This window comes from Cimex lectularius, unplaced genomic scaffold (genome assembly GCF_000648675.2).
Source record: "Cimex lectularius strain Harlan isolate CLEC.00 unplaced genomic scaffold, Clec_2.1 scaffold57, whole genome shotgun sequence".
Lineage (NCBI taxonomy): Eukaryota > Metazoa > Arthropoda > Insecta > Hemiptera > Cimicidae > Cimex > Cimex lectularius.
In genome coordinates, this window is record NW_019392642.1 from 620,903 (window position 1) to 638,205 (window position 17,303).

Below are 17,303 nucleotides of genomic sequence, written 5' to 3' on the forward strand. Positions count from 1 at the left end.
TAAGATAGAAGGTTTAAATGTTAGGCCGTGATATGACCTTAGCCGTGTTAATACGCACTTAAAAATTAATAATAATATCAAACGAAATCAACGAAGGGAAAAAAATTTGAAGATAGCACTAAACTAAGGATGTAAACAAGACATTATGTAATGGTTATTTTGACTACGACAGCTCCTAATTACCTGTAACTAATGTTGAAAGATAATCAATTTAATTTTGAACTAAATAAATTTAGTGGTCCGTTAAATTTGCCCCTCAGTGAATATGTTCTTTTTCTTGTATGGTAGTGCAAATAAGATGTTTATTGTAGGATTTTTTTGTAATTGTATGTTTTTAAATAAATAAATAGAGCCTAAGTTTAATAAGAGTTCATAAACAGAGAACCGATGATGGTAGATCCTTGACTCAAAGGGCGAAGTACTGGCGTTTCATAAATACGGACTTCGTTGAAGTATTCAATTCAATTGTAGGGTTCCTTTTTACACGAGATCCGTACACAATAATTAATCACACTTAATAAATAATTTTATTGGGACATAATTATAACAGTATATTTTAGACTTACAATAATAATAATATATAAAGTAAGTGACAGTTAGAAATTTTGTTGATCCTCCATTGAGGGATAAGGGGAAATTTTACTTTCCGGATATTTTATCCATTCTGTCAGCGACGGTTTTCAATTCTGAAATCAGATATGATCACAGTGAGAAGAAAATGAGAATGTAGGCTTTGTAAGAAACGTGACGGCCTGCCTACCTTGAAGTAACAAATTGGCCTGCAGCTTAGTCATGTTAATGGCGAGTCGGTTGCTCGGGTTGCCGGGCCATTCGGCGAGCCGGAAGCTCACTTTCAACCCTGCAGGGGTTAAAGTAGCCGATAAATCTTCAGGAGCCGGCCGCCGAAGTACAGACTTGAGGGCAGCTTGACGAAGCCCGCTGTAGCATTTTGAATAGATGGAAACAAGCCTTGCAGCGTGTTCGGGTTCCAGGCCGAGCTGTTCCAATTCGGCTCCAAGCTCGCTGAAAACAACTCGTTTTATTTACAACCAAGACGACTTTTTCGGATTATTCCATTAACGGATTTTAGATAAATTTAATCTACATACTGTGACGGGACACCGTATTTTGTTCCTGATCTCAGAGTAAACGAAAGCCCCGATAAACACGCTTTCAGATCAGTCATATCTATAATAACACATAATACATAATAAGTTGTGTGCTCCTCCAATAAAAAAGGTCAAAGTTTTCTAAAAGCTAACATTACTATCGAACTACTGTACTTTAAGCTTATTTTGTACTGTTACAAGATTTGTTATAACAAATTTGTATAACAGAACATTTATTTTTATTAAGCCAATTGGATTTATAACAGATAAACAAACGCGGACACCATAATAGTACACACATAAAAGAAAATGAAGATTAATCATAATTCGAGCATAAGCGATATTTATCAAATTTGTTAAAATCTTGATACAAGTAGAACACATTTTTTTTGACAAAATTTGTACCTGTATCCAGAGATGCAACAAACAATGATTAACAAAATTTAATTAGTAAAAAATCATATACATATATAATATCAAAATTTATAATGACAAGATAAAATTAGGGCTATCATCGCTATGAGGTCCTGGAAAGGTTTCAAAGGTATTTCTTTAAAAAAATTATTTCCTCTACCTACAAACACCCTTACTTATACAGTTAATATTGAATACTCTGTTGAAACAATTTTCTTAAAAAAAATCTTATACAGGGCGGACTAAATTTCTCTTAAACCAATGATGCTATGCAAAAAAAAAGTTTTTATTATTTTTTAGTCTAGTTTCATATATTTACCTTTTTTTTGTAGAAAAATTATACAGAGTATCTAAGGCCCAGTTCAATTTCAAATATGACTCTACACATACTGACCCACCATTTTAAAGGAACGCTGAAAACAATAGTGCAATCGGATTTTAAATTGGTCAAAAAATGACAGTTATGGCAACAACAAAAAGAAACCGGCAGCTTAATTTCGATGAGGAGGTGTATATTTTTCGTATGCTCGCGAAAATCCAAATTCCTCTTTCCGAAATGTTGGAAGGATGTTAGGTTTGTCAAAAAAATAAATTTACAGATGTATTCCGGATTTACAATTTTAAGCCGTATCGCACTCATCTTCGGGGCTCTTATGACTCATTATGACGGGCGTCTAACGTTCTTAAATTCGAGAATTTCGTACTCTTGTCATCATCAGGTGGTTCACAGAGTCAACGTTTGGTGTGGACTTCTCAGAAATAAATTAATTGGGCCTTATTTCTATGAAAATAATAATACAATTTTTTGGGGGAGGTTTTACCAGCACCATTAGATAATGTTCCTCTGCGTCAACGACAAAGAATGATTCTCCAGCTTGATGGATGCACCGCACACAATTCTTTGCAGGTGAGGCGTTATTTGTATCGTCTCTTCCGGGAGGATAGGTGGTTGGGACCTCATGGCCCGATCTGTTGGCATCCTCGGTCACCCGATTTAACTCCACTTGTCTATTTTCTAAAGGGCTACTTAAAAAACAGTATCTACACCAATCATAACCCAGCAACCTCAATCGAAGAACTGCGACAAGGGATAGAAAACGCTTATCAATCCATCTTCCCTGACTATCGCTCTGAGCACCGGTGAAGAGTGGTTAAAAAGAAGAAATTTTTACAAATGCAAGGCGGCAGTTCGAAAATGAAATGTGATTAATAAATAGCAAACCAAATGACTGTTTTTTTTTCCAAATTAGCCATAAAGTTATTTTTGACCACTTTCAAATCCGATTGCACCATTGTTTTCAGCGTAAAAGAATCTTTAAAATGGTGTGACAGGAAGTGTAGAGCCGTACTGGAATTTGGATGTTGAACTAAGTCTGAGGTACTATGTATAATTTTCTCCAAAACAAAGGTAAAAATTTGAAACTAGACTAAAAATATAAAAAAATATTAAAAATATAAATAATAATATAATANTATATAAAAACGTATTTTTTTGTTTTTATATTTTTAGTCTAGTTGCAAATTTTTACCTTTGTTTTGGAGAAAATTATGCAGGCCTAGTTCAACATCCAAATTCAAGTACGGCCCTACAGTGTCACACCATTTTATTTTTTATTTTTTTTATAGCGTCAATGCTTCAAGAGAAATTCAGCTGGGCCATCTAAAAAGGACACTGGATACATTTTACATTTACGCCAGCATTATAAATTTGTTTGGGGTGTTGTCACTGCTAGGTCATCGATTGGTAAATGTTGTAGTCAGGGAGGTGGTCAGGTGCTCTCTGGGTTGATTCCTGACTCTTGCTAGTTTTTTGAACACTCTTTCCTTACAGACGGAAGGAATAGTTCATCGGTAGTAGTCTGTAAAGATGGCTGTGCAGTATGAGCACTATCTTCTGTATAAAATCCTTTTGGAGTCAGATATGCAATTCAGTGTTTTTGGCTGAAGTGGTTAGAGCAGCGGCGTATTTAGCCGAAGGTCGTGGGTTCGAATCCCGCTCGTGACACTAACCTTTTCATTTCAACCAATACATTACATAAAGATTAACTATAAATAACCTTGAAATACTTGCACAAAAAAAGCAGTAAACCACATTAATTTTTTTTAATTAAGTAAAAAAATCGTTTTTTAGGCCCCTATTGGCGAAACTGCTCGGACAATAATACTTTTGGCCTAGTAAAATATCAAAACTTCTCCATTAAAATTGGTGATCTCACAGCGTTGTGGATGTTTTCTTTCAAACTGACCTAACCCCAGATTTTTGATGTAATCTTATAAGCCGAAAGCTGAAATTAAAAGCCGGAATTAAGGTCGATAGACTATTTGCACGCAAGTTTTTTTTTTTTTTTTTTTTTTTTTTTTTTTGAGATTTTTTTTTTTTTTTTTTTTTTTTTTTTTGAGAAACGAGAGGCCTTAATCGTTCAAGCAGAGGCTTATACTTCTTTCACAATTAATAAGTAAGAAAATAATTGATAATTTTAAAACATGTAGAAATTTAAGACGAATAACTGATAGATATTGGATGTTAATTGATGTAAACTACCATCAACAGTTTCAAGGCGGTTGCATATAAATAATTATTTCACAATTAAAATTGAGTATAAATTTAACGCCCCTTTCAAGTAAACTTTTTAATTTTAAAAGCAAAGTGCGTCAGCTCTCTATACAAGATTATTTTCTTGGAGATTTTTTGAGAGGGTTCGGCAGAGAGAAGCGAGCACGCCTTTAAATACCCCTAAAAGTTCTTCTTTGTACCTTTAATAGAATAATTTCCTATTTTAAAATTACACCATTAAACTCACCAAGCTTAGCTTCTTTTCCCAGCTCGTTCATTCTGCCATACTGAAACAACAATATTTCAGACTTAAAATCAAAACTGTCGGCCGGCGATCTAATGAAATGTTGATTAGTAAATGGTTACGGGAAAATTCACGGAACCTGTTCAAACATGTAACACTATTTACACATCAAATGTAAATTGCAATTAATAGATTTACCATGATTAATTAGTGTAGAATACTGTTTTTGGATATGCCAAGAACATTTCGACAGCTCGCGACAAAAAGAGATAAAAAGTTACTCCAAAATTTTAAAACATAAGTGTGTTCATATTCGGAAATGGCATCGTTCTAGCATCTGCAGACTGTTTCAACTTTAACATTTATCAACAGAATAAAAAAAAAAATGCAACGAAGAGGCGAACATTTTTTTTTTTTTTTGAAAAGAGGTTCGCCACAAGTATATCTCACCACTGAAGGTTTCATATAAATCTTACTATTGGATTGAGTTTTATTCGGCGATCGATTAAACAGTCGGGTAGCCAGAATGGATAAATGGTAATGAGAGTCTGATTTGGCCATGATTGCAGGTGCAGGTACACAATTCGAAGCATGTACAGAAGCTTGATTGCATTGGGCGTTATGTCGAAGGGGGTGAGATGGACGAAACTGCCCACGATTCGCCGGATTTCCCAACAGGCAACGATGATCGCGACAAGACGAATTTCTACACGTTTTAACAAAAAAAGTGAGATTTACAACGGTTAGAATTTTCCTGGTATGAAGAAAATTAACTTGAATAATCGCTCCATCGTAGTTGATACACGATGGTTAAACAGTGTTCTGACATAATGGTGGTAGATTCCACTAATTGAAAAGTCTCTTAGGAGGAATGTTTACTTTCTTACCCCACATAACTTGCAGATAATGTTATTAGCTGGATGTGGTTTCCATGTGGGGTAGAATAAAGCAAGCAGTTGCCTCAGAAGGACGCAGGTGCCTTCTAACCGAGATTATAACTTAAACAAATTTAAAATGTGTAATCACACACAAAATCTTGTATTTTATTCAATTTCGACCCTTGGCAGTCGATATATATCTAGATTAGATCTACTCTAGATCAACTGATTATTGGGTATCCACTCAATATTGCAAAGAGGACAAATGCCACTGTATTACTGTATTCGTTATGGACAAAAAGGTTTATTTTCGGCCTTTTTATCTTTATTTTCGAATATTAAGAATTGTAAAAAATCTATAAATACGGTCGTTTTTATACACGATGATTTACGCAATTAAAAACATTACCCAAAACGTTTTTCTAAAAAAATCAATGGTGACTTATTACAACGTTATAAATCTATAATTCATACAAACTTTTAGGTTCTTCTCTCATTTTCTCTATAATTAAATTTAAGTTTGCTAAAAAAAAAACGCATCATTTGCGTGTTGAAAAATAAACAGAGAATTTTTATTACTACTTACATCCAAGTCGTTCCCCTGCAACGATTCGGCCACTGCCAGACAGATTTCTTCAAAATGATCCACGCTCTGAAACAAAAACAATATTTTTGTCGCGGATTGTCAAGTAAATAAAAGACAATTTTTATAAGGGTCTCACAAGAGCTGACAGCGTGTTGATTTGCATCAGAAGCCAATCCGGGCAATCGGCATCACCGCAGAATCGGAATTTCTGGAGAAAAAAATTAATTATAATCTCAAACAAATACAAATATGTAATGTGAAAAGTACATAGATCATGTGAGAATTGAGTGCTTACCATTTCCGTCCAGAATTAAAACAAATTTCCAAGAAACCTACAACACAAGAACAATACGATCATTGCTTTTCAAGACAAGCGTAATAAACTTTTTATTATTTAAAATTATTGAAACTTTGAAATATGTACACCGACAGGCAAAAAATACCACCCGCTTGTAATATAACTTGATTTGTATATGTTTTTATATATTAATCGAAGTTTCTCGTTTTTTAATGTTTAATAATTGCGTATTTGTCTAAAAAAGTTTAAAAAATGTAACTTGCTAAGGAAAATATATATAAAAAAATGAAGGACAGATAAAATTTGTTTTAGATGTTTTATTATTTCAATATCGCGTATTTCTTCCTCTTGCCTTAAGGAGGATTTTCGACCTTCTTCTTCGAGCAGTGCGTTTAGAAATTTGGACACCTCGAACTTCCTAAAGCTGATGAATCGCTTGAACAATAGTAAAGTGCCGGTTTTGCAAAATTCTCAATGTCAAAAACGGTCATTTCTGTGGTTCTGTTACCCTAGGATGCCCAGAACCGGGCCTTCTACGGTAGGACACAGTTTCTTGAAAATGTCTAACGGCGTCTCGCAGTGTTTCGTAGTGAACTCCGATGGCAATAACCCGTTGGACCGTCCATCATCAATAATTGCCACACCACGCACAACATCCTCAGCATTAAGTGGCTTTTTTAAGTTTTTAAAATTGAAATTAAGAAAACAAAGAAGAAAACCAAACAGTTTATTGCTTCAGAATTCAAATGAGACTGAATAAACATTTTAAATTCCGTAAAAAAGTAAACATTGAAAAATCGTTATCTTGTTTTGGATTAAGGATTAAGCGTGTTTACCACTATTGATATTCCCAATTTAAAACATAACAGAAATAAATATTTATTGGTAAAAACAATGAGATAAATTAAGGGAAGAATTTTGTTTTATCGAAAAAAAGAAACAATCAATATGGTGGAATTTTTTGCTCTTTTATTAATTTACATTTCATAATATTAGCAAATAAAATAGAGGGATGGAGGGGAATTATTTTAAAACGCCATCGATTTTCACATAGACGTTTCCCAGCATTGTAAAGGAACGACTATTAAGAATAAAACCTAATGGATTCCACGGCAATATAATTTTTTTCGTATCAAAACAGAATTACATTAGAATGGTAGAATTACGCTGAATAATCCATTAAGTGCCTACATTCTTTGCATGCTAAAATATTCTAGACGCATAGCATCAAAACAAAAATATAACTCAGGCATGATTGTATTTTATTTTCTACAAATGATAACGAATCTTTCGTTTTCCAAACAAAAATTCCGTATTGGCCGTGTGGTTAGAGCTTTCTACTCGTATTTAGCCTCGTTGGAGGTCCTGGGTTCTAATCTCGGCATAACCCTTAGAATTTTAATTGAGAATAATTACAAAAAATTATTGTAATGTGGTTTGGACCCTCGTTAGACACCCTTAAACCTTCCCTCTGTACTTTACTATCAGATGGTTTTATTATCGACATAATTGCAATTTCAGTTTTCCAAAATGAATAAAATTTCAACTTTAAACGGTTCTGGAAATTAACGATGCGAATTTACAATTTTCTCATCAACCCATAATAATACGGTATTTATTTTGTATTTTTTCATTTGTTGAAGTTGCGAGGCTCAAATGAGTTAGTTTAGAAAAACACCTTTTTCATTTTTTACGGACTTTTCGACCTTTATTCGGGTCATCTTCAGGGCCTGGGTAAATTACAAAACATGCTGATCGGAAAAATAAAAATTCAAGATGTAAATATAATTTTTTTTCAATTAGTTAATCTTTTTTATGTAGGGTTTTGGCTGAAATGAAAAAGTTAGTGCCACGAGCGAACCCACGACTTTTAGCTCCATAGATGCCGAAGGTCGTGGGTTCGAATCCCGCTCGTGGCACTAACTTTTTCATTTCATCCAAAACCTTAACATAAAAAAGATTAATTGAAAGAAATAATTTGGTCAATGGGCCACTAAATATAATGAATTTAAGGAGTAAATATAAATACTGAACCAATATTTCATACTTGTATAAAGTGTAGTGCTATTCTTGTGCTGTCATATTGGTTTTGTGTGAAAGTGTTGTGAAACGTGAACTACTAGCCTGCTGTTTTTTTGTGATTGATGGCGCGGTCATCATAGGCGATTTTATTTACCTCAAAGGACGAATTTTTAATTATTATTAATTTCTCAACCTGTAGCCCAGCGGATTTAAAGCTATTACTTTCAAATACAAAAAAAGAGAAAGGAAAAACCCCTAGGCTCGTAAAAATAGAAATGACCCTTCCAAACTGTTGCAGATTAAGAAAGACGTCGGTCTCTGGACCTCGGAAAACAGATTGAAAAGTGAAAAAGGCCGTACTGACAAGACTGCGCATAGGCCATTCAAGAATAACGCACGGGCACCTACGTGTAACCAGTAGGTGCTCGTTATGTAAAAATACAATTACGGTCGAGGACATTTTCAATTGGAGAAGTTTTGAATTTTATAGGAAATATTGTAATATATCGTCGGACATTTGCGTAGTCTTGGGGCACGGCGATCGACTTCAGGGCTATAGGAAACTATTAATTTTAAACAGGTTTATGTTGTGTCTTTACGTTAATTTACTGAAATGAATGTGATTTATTAGCCTGAAAGGAAGGGGTTTTTAACCCCGCCCCAAGGAATATGGAATATCGAGTACTCTTGAGTGTGTGTGACGTCTGGAGAGTAAAAATACGTTATTTGGGTATTTGGGATCTGGTTTCTGGTCAGGTAGAAAAAGAAGTTAACTCTGTGATCACTTGCCAAGCTTTCGGCCTTTATAAAGACCACCATCAGCGCAGTATCCCATTTCTCGTATTAACATTACAGCGTGACGAAAAACTCCGACGATTTCGACTACGAGGTCTCGAAGTACCTGAGGTTGGTTAAGTTGAAATTACAAGTTTTTTTAAGGATAGTGGTCTTCTCAAAATGCAGGTCCAGTCGATAAAGAAAACGTTATGTTATTAGAGGAATCGAGTGGTTCGATCTTGCCCCGAGTAATATCGAACTCTGAAATATATATGAAATCTTTCTGAAATATATATGTATTGTATGTTTTATGTACATTCTGAGTTGACAATCTGAGGTACAAATGAAAGGGTAATATTTTAGGATATAGTAAAGCAGAGATTTATTAACACGTTGTTATACGGCTCATATGGCTGCAAATAGAAAAATAGATAGACCAGGAAAAGAAGTACAAATTCTCAGTGGGCCGGATGTTTTTTCATCAAGACCATACCGTGATCCAGACTTTGCTCTTTTTTTATTAGCGTGACTGCCGAAAAATCAGCTTCGCACAAATATGACTTTGCAAATGGAACTACCACTAAACAGTGGATATTCTTATTTTACTCATATCCAAAAATCATAAAGTTCCATGCTATTAAATTTTGTTTTCAATGTATTGTCGCAAGACAACTCAATAAGATATTCCTTTTCTAAAGTGGTAAATTCATAGAGATGTTTGTGTCTTGAATCCATTTGAATCTGTCGATATTATCTGCTTGAAAGTATTTTCCGAATCATTTGATACGCTGTGATAGGTGTCTTCAAAAACAGTTTTAATCTGTTAAACTACAAGACAAATCAACTTCGTTGATGATTACAAAGTGGTGCAACAACTGAAAACAATCATTGATACCATCTTCATCAATTTTTCTTTTCTATAGATGTATTTGTAATAGAAAATTTTAGCTGCGCTCCGTTACAGATAATGTTTAACGTTCTAGGGAGTAAAATAAAAAATAACTTTCCATTAATTAAGGTTTTTAGTTGAGATAAAAAAGTCAGTGTCACGAGCGGCATTCGAACCCACGATCTTCGGCTAAACACGCCGCTGCTCTAACCACTTGAGCTTTCGTGACTTCGATCCCCATTCGAATACTAACTTCCCACCTCAACCACACCTTTTGAATTTTCCCTCCTTTTTGCCATTTTTCAATCTCTTTTTTATCTCAACTAAAAACTTTAATTAATCGAATGATATTAATTGGTCAAGCGGACCACGAAAACTAGTGAATTTAATAAAAAATAACATTAAAAAAAATCAATTGGAGTAAAGTAATACGCTGTGACAACTTTGTGCCCACCTGCTGTCCCATGGTACTTCGAATTTAGACATACCTAAACGAAGTTAGTGAAAATCTAATACAAAAACCTTTCTTAGGTCTCTAAAAACAGGCTTCAGTATTCTTCTAACCAGCGCAAGCTCCAGTGCGCTCTCTTACACTGTCACAATAACATTCATAAGCAATTTATATAAAAATTAAAACTAAAAAACAAATATAACAATAAACAACAAATAAAAAACAAAAACACGTATACTTAAAAAAAGAAGCGAAACTAGCTCTACATATATCCAGATATGTTCATCAACGTAAGGTCATTATTCCTGAAATAGGAAAATAAAAGGAGTTGGATTGAAATGTTAATGTACTCCAGTAATTCACGAAATGGCAGAATATTAACTGCCACTAATGAATGTCCAGCGAGCCAGCGCCTCATCCTATAAATTTCTATCTTTTCAAATGATCCGTATCAACTAAGGTTGGGGTACGATTAAATGGATTTGTTGCTTATAAAAGGTCTGCTTTTTTCTTTTTTTGACAGTTGTTAATAATTTAAGATTGTAACAGAACTAAAATTTCCAATTTACTCGTTAAAAAATACAATCAGAAATTAACCTGTTACTAAGATCATCTGTGATCTTTTCTCGTATTTATATAATATGATTATTAAATTGTGAACAATGAAAAATAACCCATAGATTAGATGCAATTTTTTTTCTGATACCGCAGGCTGGCAAATTTTAACAATTAATATACAACAGAATTATCTATGTAAATGTAATCTATGCTTTTTTTGATTTTTTGAGGGTTCGAATCGCAATATTAATGTTATTAAGAAATGTTCGTTTTTGTTGTCGATAATTCTAATTTCCATATACAAGGGTGTAAAGGAATGACCGGATACCACAAAGCCCTTCTGGGCTGGAAAGTGTGTTTGGTCAGAAGGTAATTAGATTCTTGTGTGGTTGACATTTTTTCTACCGCGTGAAAAAAAAAGAATTAAATTCGAGAGAAAAGGCCAACTCTACTACGGACTTGTTGATGATGCAGTTTTTAAAATGTTCTTTTCGCCATACTCTGGCCATACTTAATGATTTCCAATTTTCCGATTATTTTTTCTTCTTCGTTCGATTCAATTGGAATATTTTCTTTCTCTTATCGATTAAACAAACAGTTTTTAATACCACGTAAACAAATATTTAAAAACTATCTATTTTTGGATGTTTGATGTATCGAAATGCGTTTATCTTTAATTCTTTAATTTTTCAGTGTGTTGTGTTTTATATTGGTTGTTTCCTAGCACTAAATCAATTAGTTAAAGTTGTGATATTTCATTCAAACTACCTCACTACATTCTTGTCGTTTTTTGATAAAGTTACTACAGGGATTTCTGTGTTTGGAAGCAATCACTAAGAAAAAGATTAAAAAAGAAAGGAAAAAAAGACATTATTTCCTTGCCTTATTAATTATGTTTTTTATAGAGGTACTTAACAACTTTAAATTAAATACATAAAATAAAATACTCATCTAAGTAAATAAGCCATACCCACTAGTATATAATTTTTTATATATATTTTTTTTTGGGGGGGGGGACACAAACCCTAGTATCCTCATCACAAACACCATCACTGGTATATTTTTATTATTTATTTAATTAAACTACAATATTTATGGCTTTTGTTGGAGTTTCAACATTTACCAGTCTGTCGTAATCATAGTCCCGAAGTCCCTGGACAAGACGAGAGCAATGCGGCTTAAAATTGTAAGTCCGGAGTACATCTCTAATTTTATTTTTTGATAAACCTAAAACCCTTCCAACATTTCGAAGAGAAAAATTCGGATGTTCGGGAACATACAGTAAAATATTCAGCTCCTCGTCGAAATTTCGCGCCGATTTCTTTTTGCCATATCTTTGTCATTTTTGACCAATTTAAAATCCGATTGCACCATTGTTTTCAGCGTAAAAGATCTTTTAAAACGATATGTCAGTATGTGTAGGTTCATATTTGAAATTTTGAAATTGAACTGGGCCTGAGGACATGTTTCTATTTAAATTGGAACACAATCGTTAAAAATCATGCACGATGTGATTAACTAGAAGCGAATCAAGATGGAGTATTACAAAACCTCAAGGCGAAGTATTTCGGGAACCCGTGTAAGAAGAAAATTCAAGCTAAAAGCTCAGAACCAACTTTAGTTTCTGTGAAGAAAATCAGGTAATTAAGACATGAAAGGGCAGATTGGGTAAACCGAGTTAACCTTACTGTGTTCTATGCTCTTTGTTTAATCAGAAGCGGAGATTTCCCGACGGGCAGTCCCTTAGGACGTAGAAAGAACCCCACCACCTTCGTCTTCAGCTACATAAGGGAGGGAAGAAATCGCTCAGCCTCAGTCCTAGTACGATATGTCTCTTGCCTCTGGACTTCTACTTGCCCTTCTTGCCCTAGCTTTACAGGTATCTGTCCTTAACGTTAGATGCTATCGGGACAATCGATAAATTAAATTATATTGCCACAGTAAATGGAAGATGGTTTTAATGTTCTTTATTTATTTAAGTTCACGATGTTCGTCATATATCTTTGTTAGGGCAACTGTTGAAACGAGACCAGATATGATATTTTCAATAACTGGAATTAATAATTGGACGGCGTATTTCATCTGTTCCCTTGTGAATTTACTCATTCGCACAATCATTATCGATTATCGTTATAACTCACTTCACTGCCTCTGATGTTACACCCCCTTCCGTCTCATCAACATTTTCTAGCTTGTTAAATCAAAATTCATTTGGTAAAAAAAGGTGACGAAGTTCAAATTTTTAACTTACTCTTCTCACGATCACCTTGGATATTAAACGTTTTAAGCAAGGCGAAAAAAAGAGAGATAAGATTGATTAATTTCATTTTCAACATTTTATAATCAGATTGAAAGTCGTAATTTATTGAAATTATAAGTGTAAAAAAATTAAATATTGGCAGACGGAAATGTATTATTATACATTTCCATCACATTTCCCTTTTGGGCTCGTGAGGTCCAACAGAAACACCATTTTCTAAAGTATTCAGGTTTCATAATTTTCAGCTTTTAATTTTTTGTTAACAATAAAAAAAACGTTTAAAAATAATTTTATCCATTCGGTCAAAAACAACATACAAATTAAAAAAACAAAAAGAGATATAGGACCCCCAACTCTTCCGTAAAACAGCCATTAGCTTTTGGCGTTAATAATCGGCGAGAATAAAATACAACCATGGGACAAAATATATTTGAAAAACTTCCGACTTTAAATTGCGTTCAATTCGAGTTGACAGGGTGGCGCGCATTAATTTTTAAAAATCTTTTCCAGCCAAAATTGGGAAAAGTTTCTTAAATCAACTGTCCAAGTTAGAGGTTAATTAACCGGACCAATAATTAAACGTTCGAACGGGCCCTCTCCCGCTATGTACTTCGTTCAAATAAATGTTTCCACAAAATGAGAATGTAAGATGTAATATAATAACAATAATATAAGGTGAAATGTAAAAGGAAACAAAGGAGATCAAAATATTAGTATGTCTCTACTAGTAAAATTAAAAAAAAAAGTTTAAACGTCATTATTAATATCTAGATATCAGACTTAAAAACATTGAAAGTTAAAAAAGGTCAAATAAAGTAATTATTATTATACAGGATGTAACCCAAAAGTCCTAATTAACTATGGTCCGAACCTCAGCAGTTACGTAGTTATTCCACTTTTTCTGATTTTTTAAAATTTCACGACCTTGCTTCAAACAATGATAACTCCAAAACTAAAACGTTATGGACAAATCCGTTGAGACCGTTGAAAACTACGTTAAATTTACTATAAGATGTGATTACTAGTAAACTTGTAACAGTTGGAAAAATAAGCGTTTTAGTAGTCAGCACTATGAAAAATAATTTTGGTTCAATGTTGACAAACTAACTATGGTGATTTTAAACTAATATTTTCTAACCTAGAGACTAGCAAATTTCAGAAAACGTACTACGTTTAATATGCTTTTTAGTTGTGTAATTGCTTTTTTAATTTCCTTTTCATAGATGAAAAAATTGACGAAGGAAAGGAAAAATCGTGTTTGACGGATTGGTAAGGTGGAAAGATTAATAATAATAAAAAATAAAAAACTTAAGGAAATTTTGAATGAATTTATTAAACGATTTTTGATTTTGATTCGAAATGACCCTCCGTAATGTATTTTCGACTTACCTCATCCTCAACCACGGTTTTTTTTCCTTCATCGATTTCTTCATTTTTGAAAAAGTTACAAAAAAAGTTAATTATAAAAGCAAAAAAAAGGATATTAAATGGAGTACTTTTCTGAAATTTGCTCGTCTCTAGGTTTGGAAATAGTCGTTTAGAATCACCATAGTAAGTGTTTCAACTTTGAAAAAAAATGGTTTTTTCAAAGTTTTCGCTACTAAAACGCTTATTTTCACGAAGGTTTACAGGTTTAGTATTGCTCATATCTTTTGGAAATTTAACCTAGTTTGCAATGGTATCAACGGATTTGTTCAAATCCATTTAGTTTTGAAGTTATCACGGTTTATTTGAAGCAAGGTCGTAAAATCTTAAAAAATAAGAAAAAGAGGAATAACTCCGAAACTGCTGAGGTTCGGACCGTAGTTAGGACTTTGGTTCCTTTTTGAATGTGGAATCTACTGGAAAAGTGTGTAACACGAGTAGCCGAACACCCTGTATAAGAGGGTTTAACGTCCAACTACTCCAAGAAAACTACAGATTCCCATAATCCCATAGACCAAATGAATAAATCTCATCCTATCATAGGATATAGTTGATTATCCTAGTCTAGTTTTCTCGACTAAATGTGAAATGTTAAATTTTCAGGGAATAGGCGCTGAAGACAGACGTAGCGACGTGAGAGCCGTCCTGGGAGCTGAAACCGAACCCGGCTTCTGGCCGACTCGTGGTAGACGTGGTGGTTCCTCCGAAGAACAACCGCCTCCGTTTTGGGCCCACCGCGGACGTGACATCCAGATCCCATGCTCGTCCTCCCCGGTACCGTCGAGACTCTACGCCCAGGAGCCGAAGTATCTTCTGATCCAGAGACGAGACGTGCTCGATCAACCGTTATGGGTCAGAGGGAAAAAATGGCCACAGGAATAGACAGTGTTAATTATTTAACCCTTTAAGGAAATAAACAATAAATTAATTATTGATAATGGGATGTATTGTTTAAAATTATTTTCTGATTCAATATTTTGCTTCATTGTAATGCAGTATAAACATTTTAATTTATCATCAATTTGAAAAACTGCAATACGTTATTATCCCGCCTTATTTTTGAAAGTTTTTACAATAAATCATCACTTATAAGTACAATTCAACAAAATTTAACAACCAAAATAAATATATATAGTATTTCTTATTTACATCCTCTATGCCAATCCCGAATCATAATCACGATTGTATCAAAGTAGCACTATGTAAAATCTTATTATAGACATAGTTTCATGAAAAAAATTGATTTTCGTTACCCTCGTGTTTTTTCTTCGATTTCAGACGGCTACTCTAGATTCAACGAGCGAACTGCAGTCCAATTATAACATCATCGATGCACTTAGATTGACCCGAGATAATTGTACAAGAAACATTATAAGAAAGAATGCAAATCTCTCAAAAAAGAATACAAATAAACACATAGAAGCAAAATTTCGTTTAATCTACAAAACCGGTACTATTTTCGTCTCGGAATTACATTGTACTTGTTTTTCGCTTCCGAGCCATTTCCTAAGGACACAGGACTTTTAATAGCTGATAATTATTTCCGAGCAAGTGAGAAATCAGTGGGTCGTAATTGAGCTGCCGATCTTTCTTGTCGTGCAAAATCTTAGTCCGCTCATTTTAAACGTACGACTCCGGCGCAAATAGCATTTATGTCAATTTCCTGTTTCCCTGCTCGATTCGATTACATCGAGATAATTAATTAAAGTGGTTTGTTGTAAAAGTTTTGGACCAGGCTGGGTTGATTGCTCCAATCATTTCCCTTTCCGAGTCCTAAAGACCCTCAGGTTCATTAGTAAGGGCTACCAACCCCCCTTTTACTTCAGCCCATGCATACCTCCCGCCTAAAAATAATCATAATGAATTATTCGTTACTCATAATGAAATTGGAAGAACAAATCGTACTTATTTGCTAAATAATCAGATCCACCAATTTATGTATGTACATAATCAATTCTACTTGTTTTCCGACCCACGTGATCAGAAGAGATGTTCCGTTGTGTAAATAATAAAATAAATTATAATACATTTTTAGAACTATTTAAATAAAATATTAACAAAATGACTAATTTTATCTACGACAGGTTTTTTGAAGATTTATATAAAAATCCTACAACACATAAATTGAGTTAACGTAGAAAACTCGGCCCCGTGCACCATTTATCTTCATCCTTTGGTGTGTTTTTTTTCCTCAGAAATACACTTTAATTGTATTACCTTTATGATTTCATTTTTGCCACTATTAAAAACAATAAGTTTTGGAAACATTTTGAAATAATTATTTTGCTAAGCATACTCTGTCAAAGATTATCAGAAGTTAGGAAAGTAGGTATAAAAAAAACCCTTATAATAAAATTTAATATAATATATAATCCTGAAATAAAATCGGTTTACCAATCGTGTATCGAAAGCTCATGTTTCGTCAGAATTAACAGAGTTTTCCTGTCTTTTTTTAATTAATGAATCTCTTATCATTCTGGCAAATAATACACCACAAAACTAATTATTAATTAAATTTGCAAACACAATTTTTGTTTTTGTTGTTTTAGCTATATTATAGATATATTTTTATTTCCAATAATAGTTACAAATTTAGATTTGCTTTTGCCTATTTATTTACAAACTAATACATACCGGGTCAATGTTTTATTACTTTTCCAAGTTGAACTACCGTTCAAAAATTTAAGTAATAAAAAAATGGAAAACATTCTAAAGTTTTGAAGCAGTTAACATTACGCTCTAATACTAGACGAAACCAAGAAATATTCTTATAGTCTTTTAATATGTATAACAGATGAACAGGGTAAATTTTATTCTCAGTGTACAGTTCCGTTCCAA

General features: G+C 33.5%; 2 protein-coding genes across 3 annotated transcripts in view; one reads left to right on the top strand and one right to left on the bottom strand.

Annotated features, from left to right (window-relative positions):
• Positions 1-508: 508 nt before the first annotated feature.
• The window catches only part of LOC106661899 (COMM domain-containing protein 4), a 61,771-nt gene continuing 44,976 nt past the window's right edge, over positions 509-17,303 (bottom strand). For both annotated transcript variants that reach the window (XM_014385634.2, XM_014385635.2), the window contains exons 2-8: positions 6,081-6,117; positions 5,922-5,993; positions 5,786-5,851; positions 4,325-4,364; positions 1,110-1,188; positions 761-1,023; positions 509-686 (exon numbers count right to left, since the gene is read on the bottom strand). In XM_014385634.2, coding sequence (XP_014241120.1) covers positions 640-686; positions 761-1,023; positions 1,110-1,188; positions 4,325-4,364; positions 5,786-5,851; positions 5,922-5,993; positions 6,081-6,083 — 570 coding nt within the window. In that variant the 5' untranslated portion in view covers positions 6,084-6,117 and the 3' untranslated portion in view covers positions 509-639. The remainder of the gene's footprint in view (positions 687-760; positions 1,024-1,109; positions 1,189-4,324; positions 4,365-5,785; positions 5,852-5,921; positions 5,994-6,080; positions 6,118-17,303) is intronic.
• LOC106661900 lies at positions 12,401-15,675 on the top strand. Its single transcript, XM_014385636.2, has 2 exons — positions 12,401-12,659; positions 15,069-15,675. Exons 1-2 carry the CDS (start codon positions 12,609-12,611, stop codon positions 15,345-15,347), a joined length of 330 nt encoding a protein of 109 aa, XP_014241122.1. The 5' UTR covers positions 12,401-12,608; the 3' UTR covers positions 15,348-15,675.

What these genes read in the sequence shown, in the direction of transcription:
- LOC106661900 (XM_014385636.2), top strand. Translation starts at nt 12,609, where the DNA reads ATGTCTCTTGCCTCTGGACTTCTACTTGCCCTTCTTGCCCTAGCTTTA. An exon ending in TTCTTGCCCTAGCTTTACAG is followed by an intron (nt 12,660 to 15,068) that starts GTATCTGTCCTT and finishes TTAAATTTTCAG; the next exon opens with GGAATAGGCGCTGAAGACAG.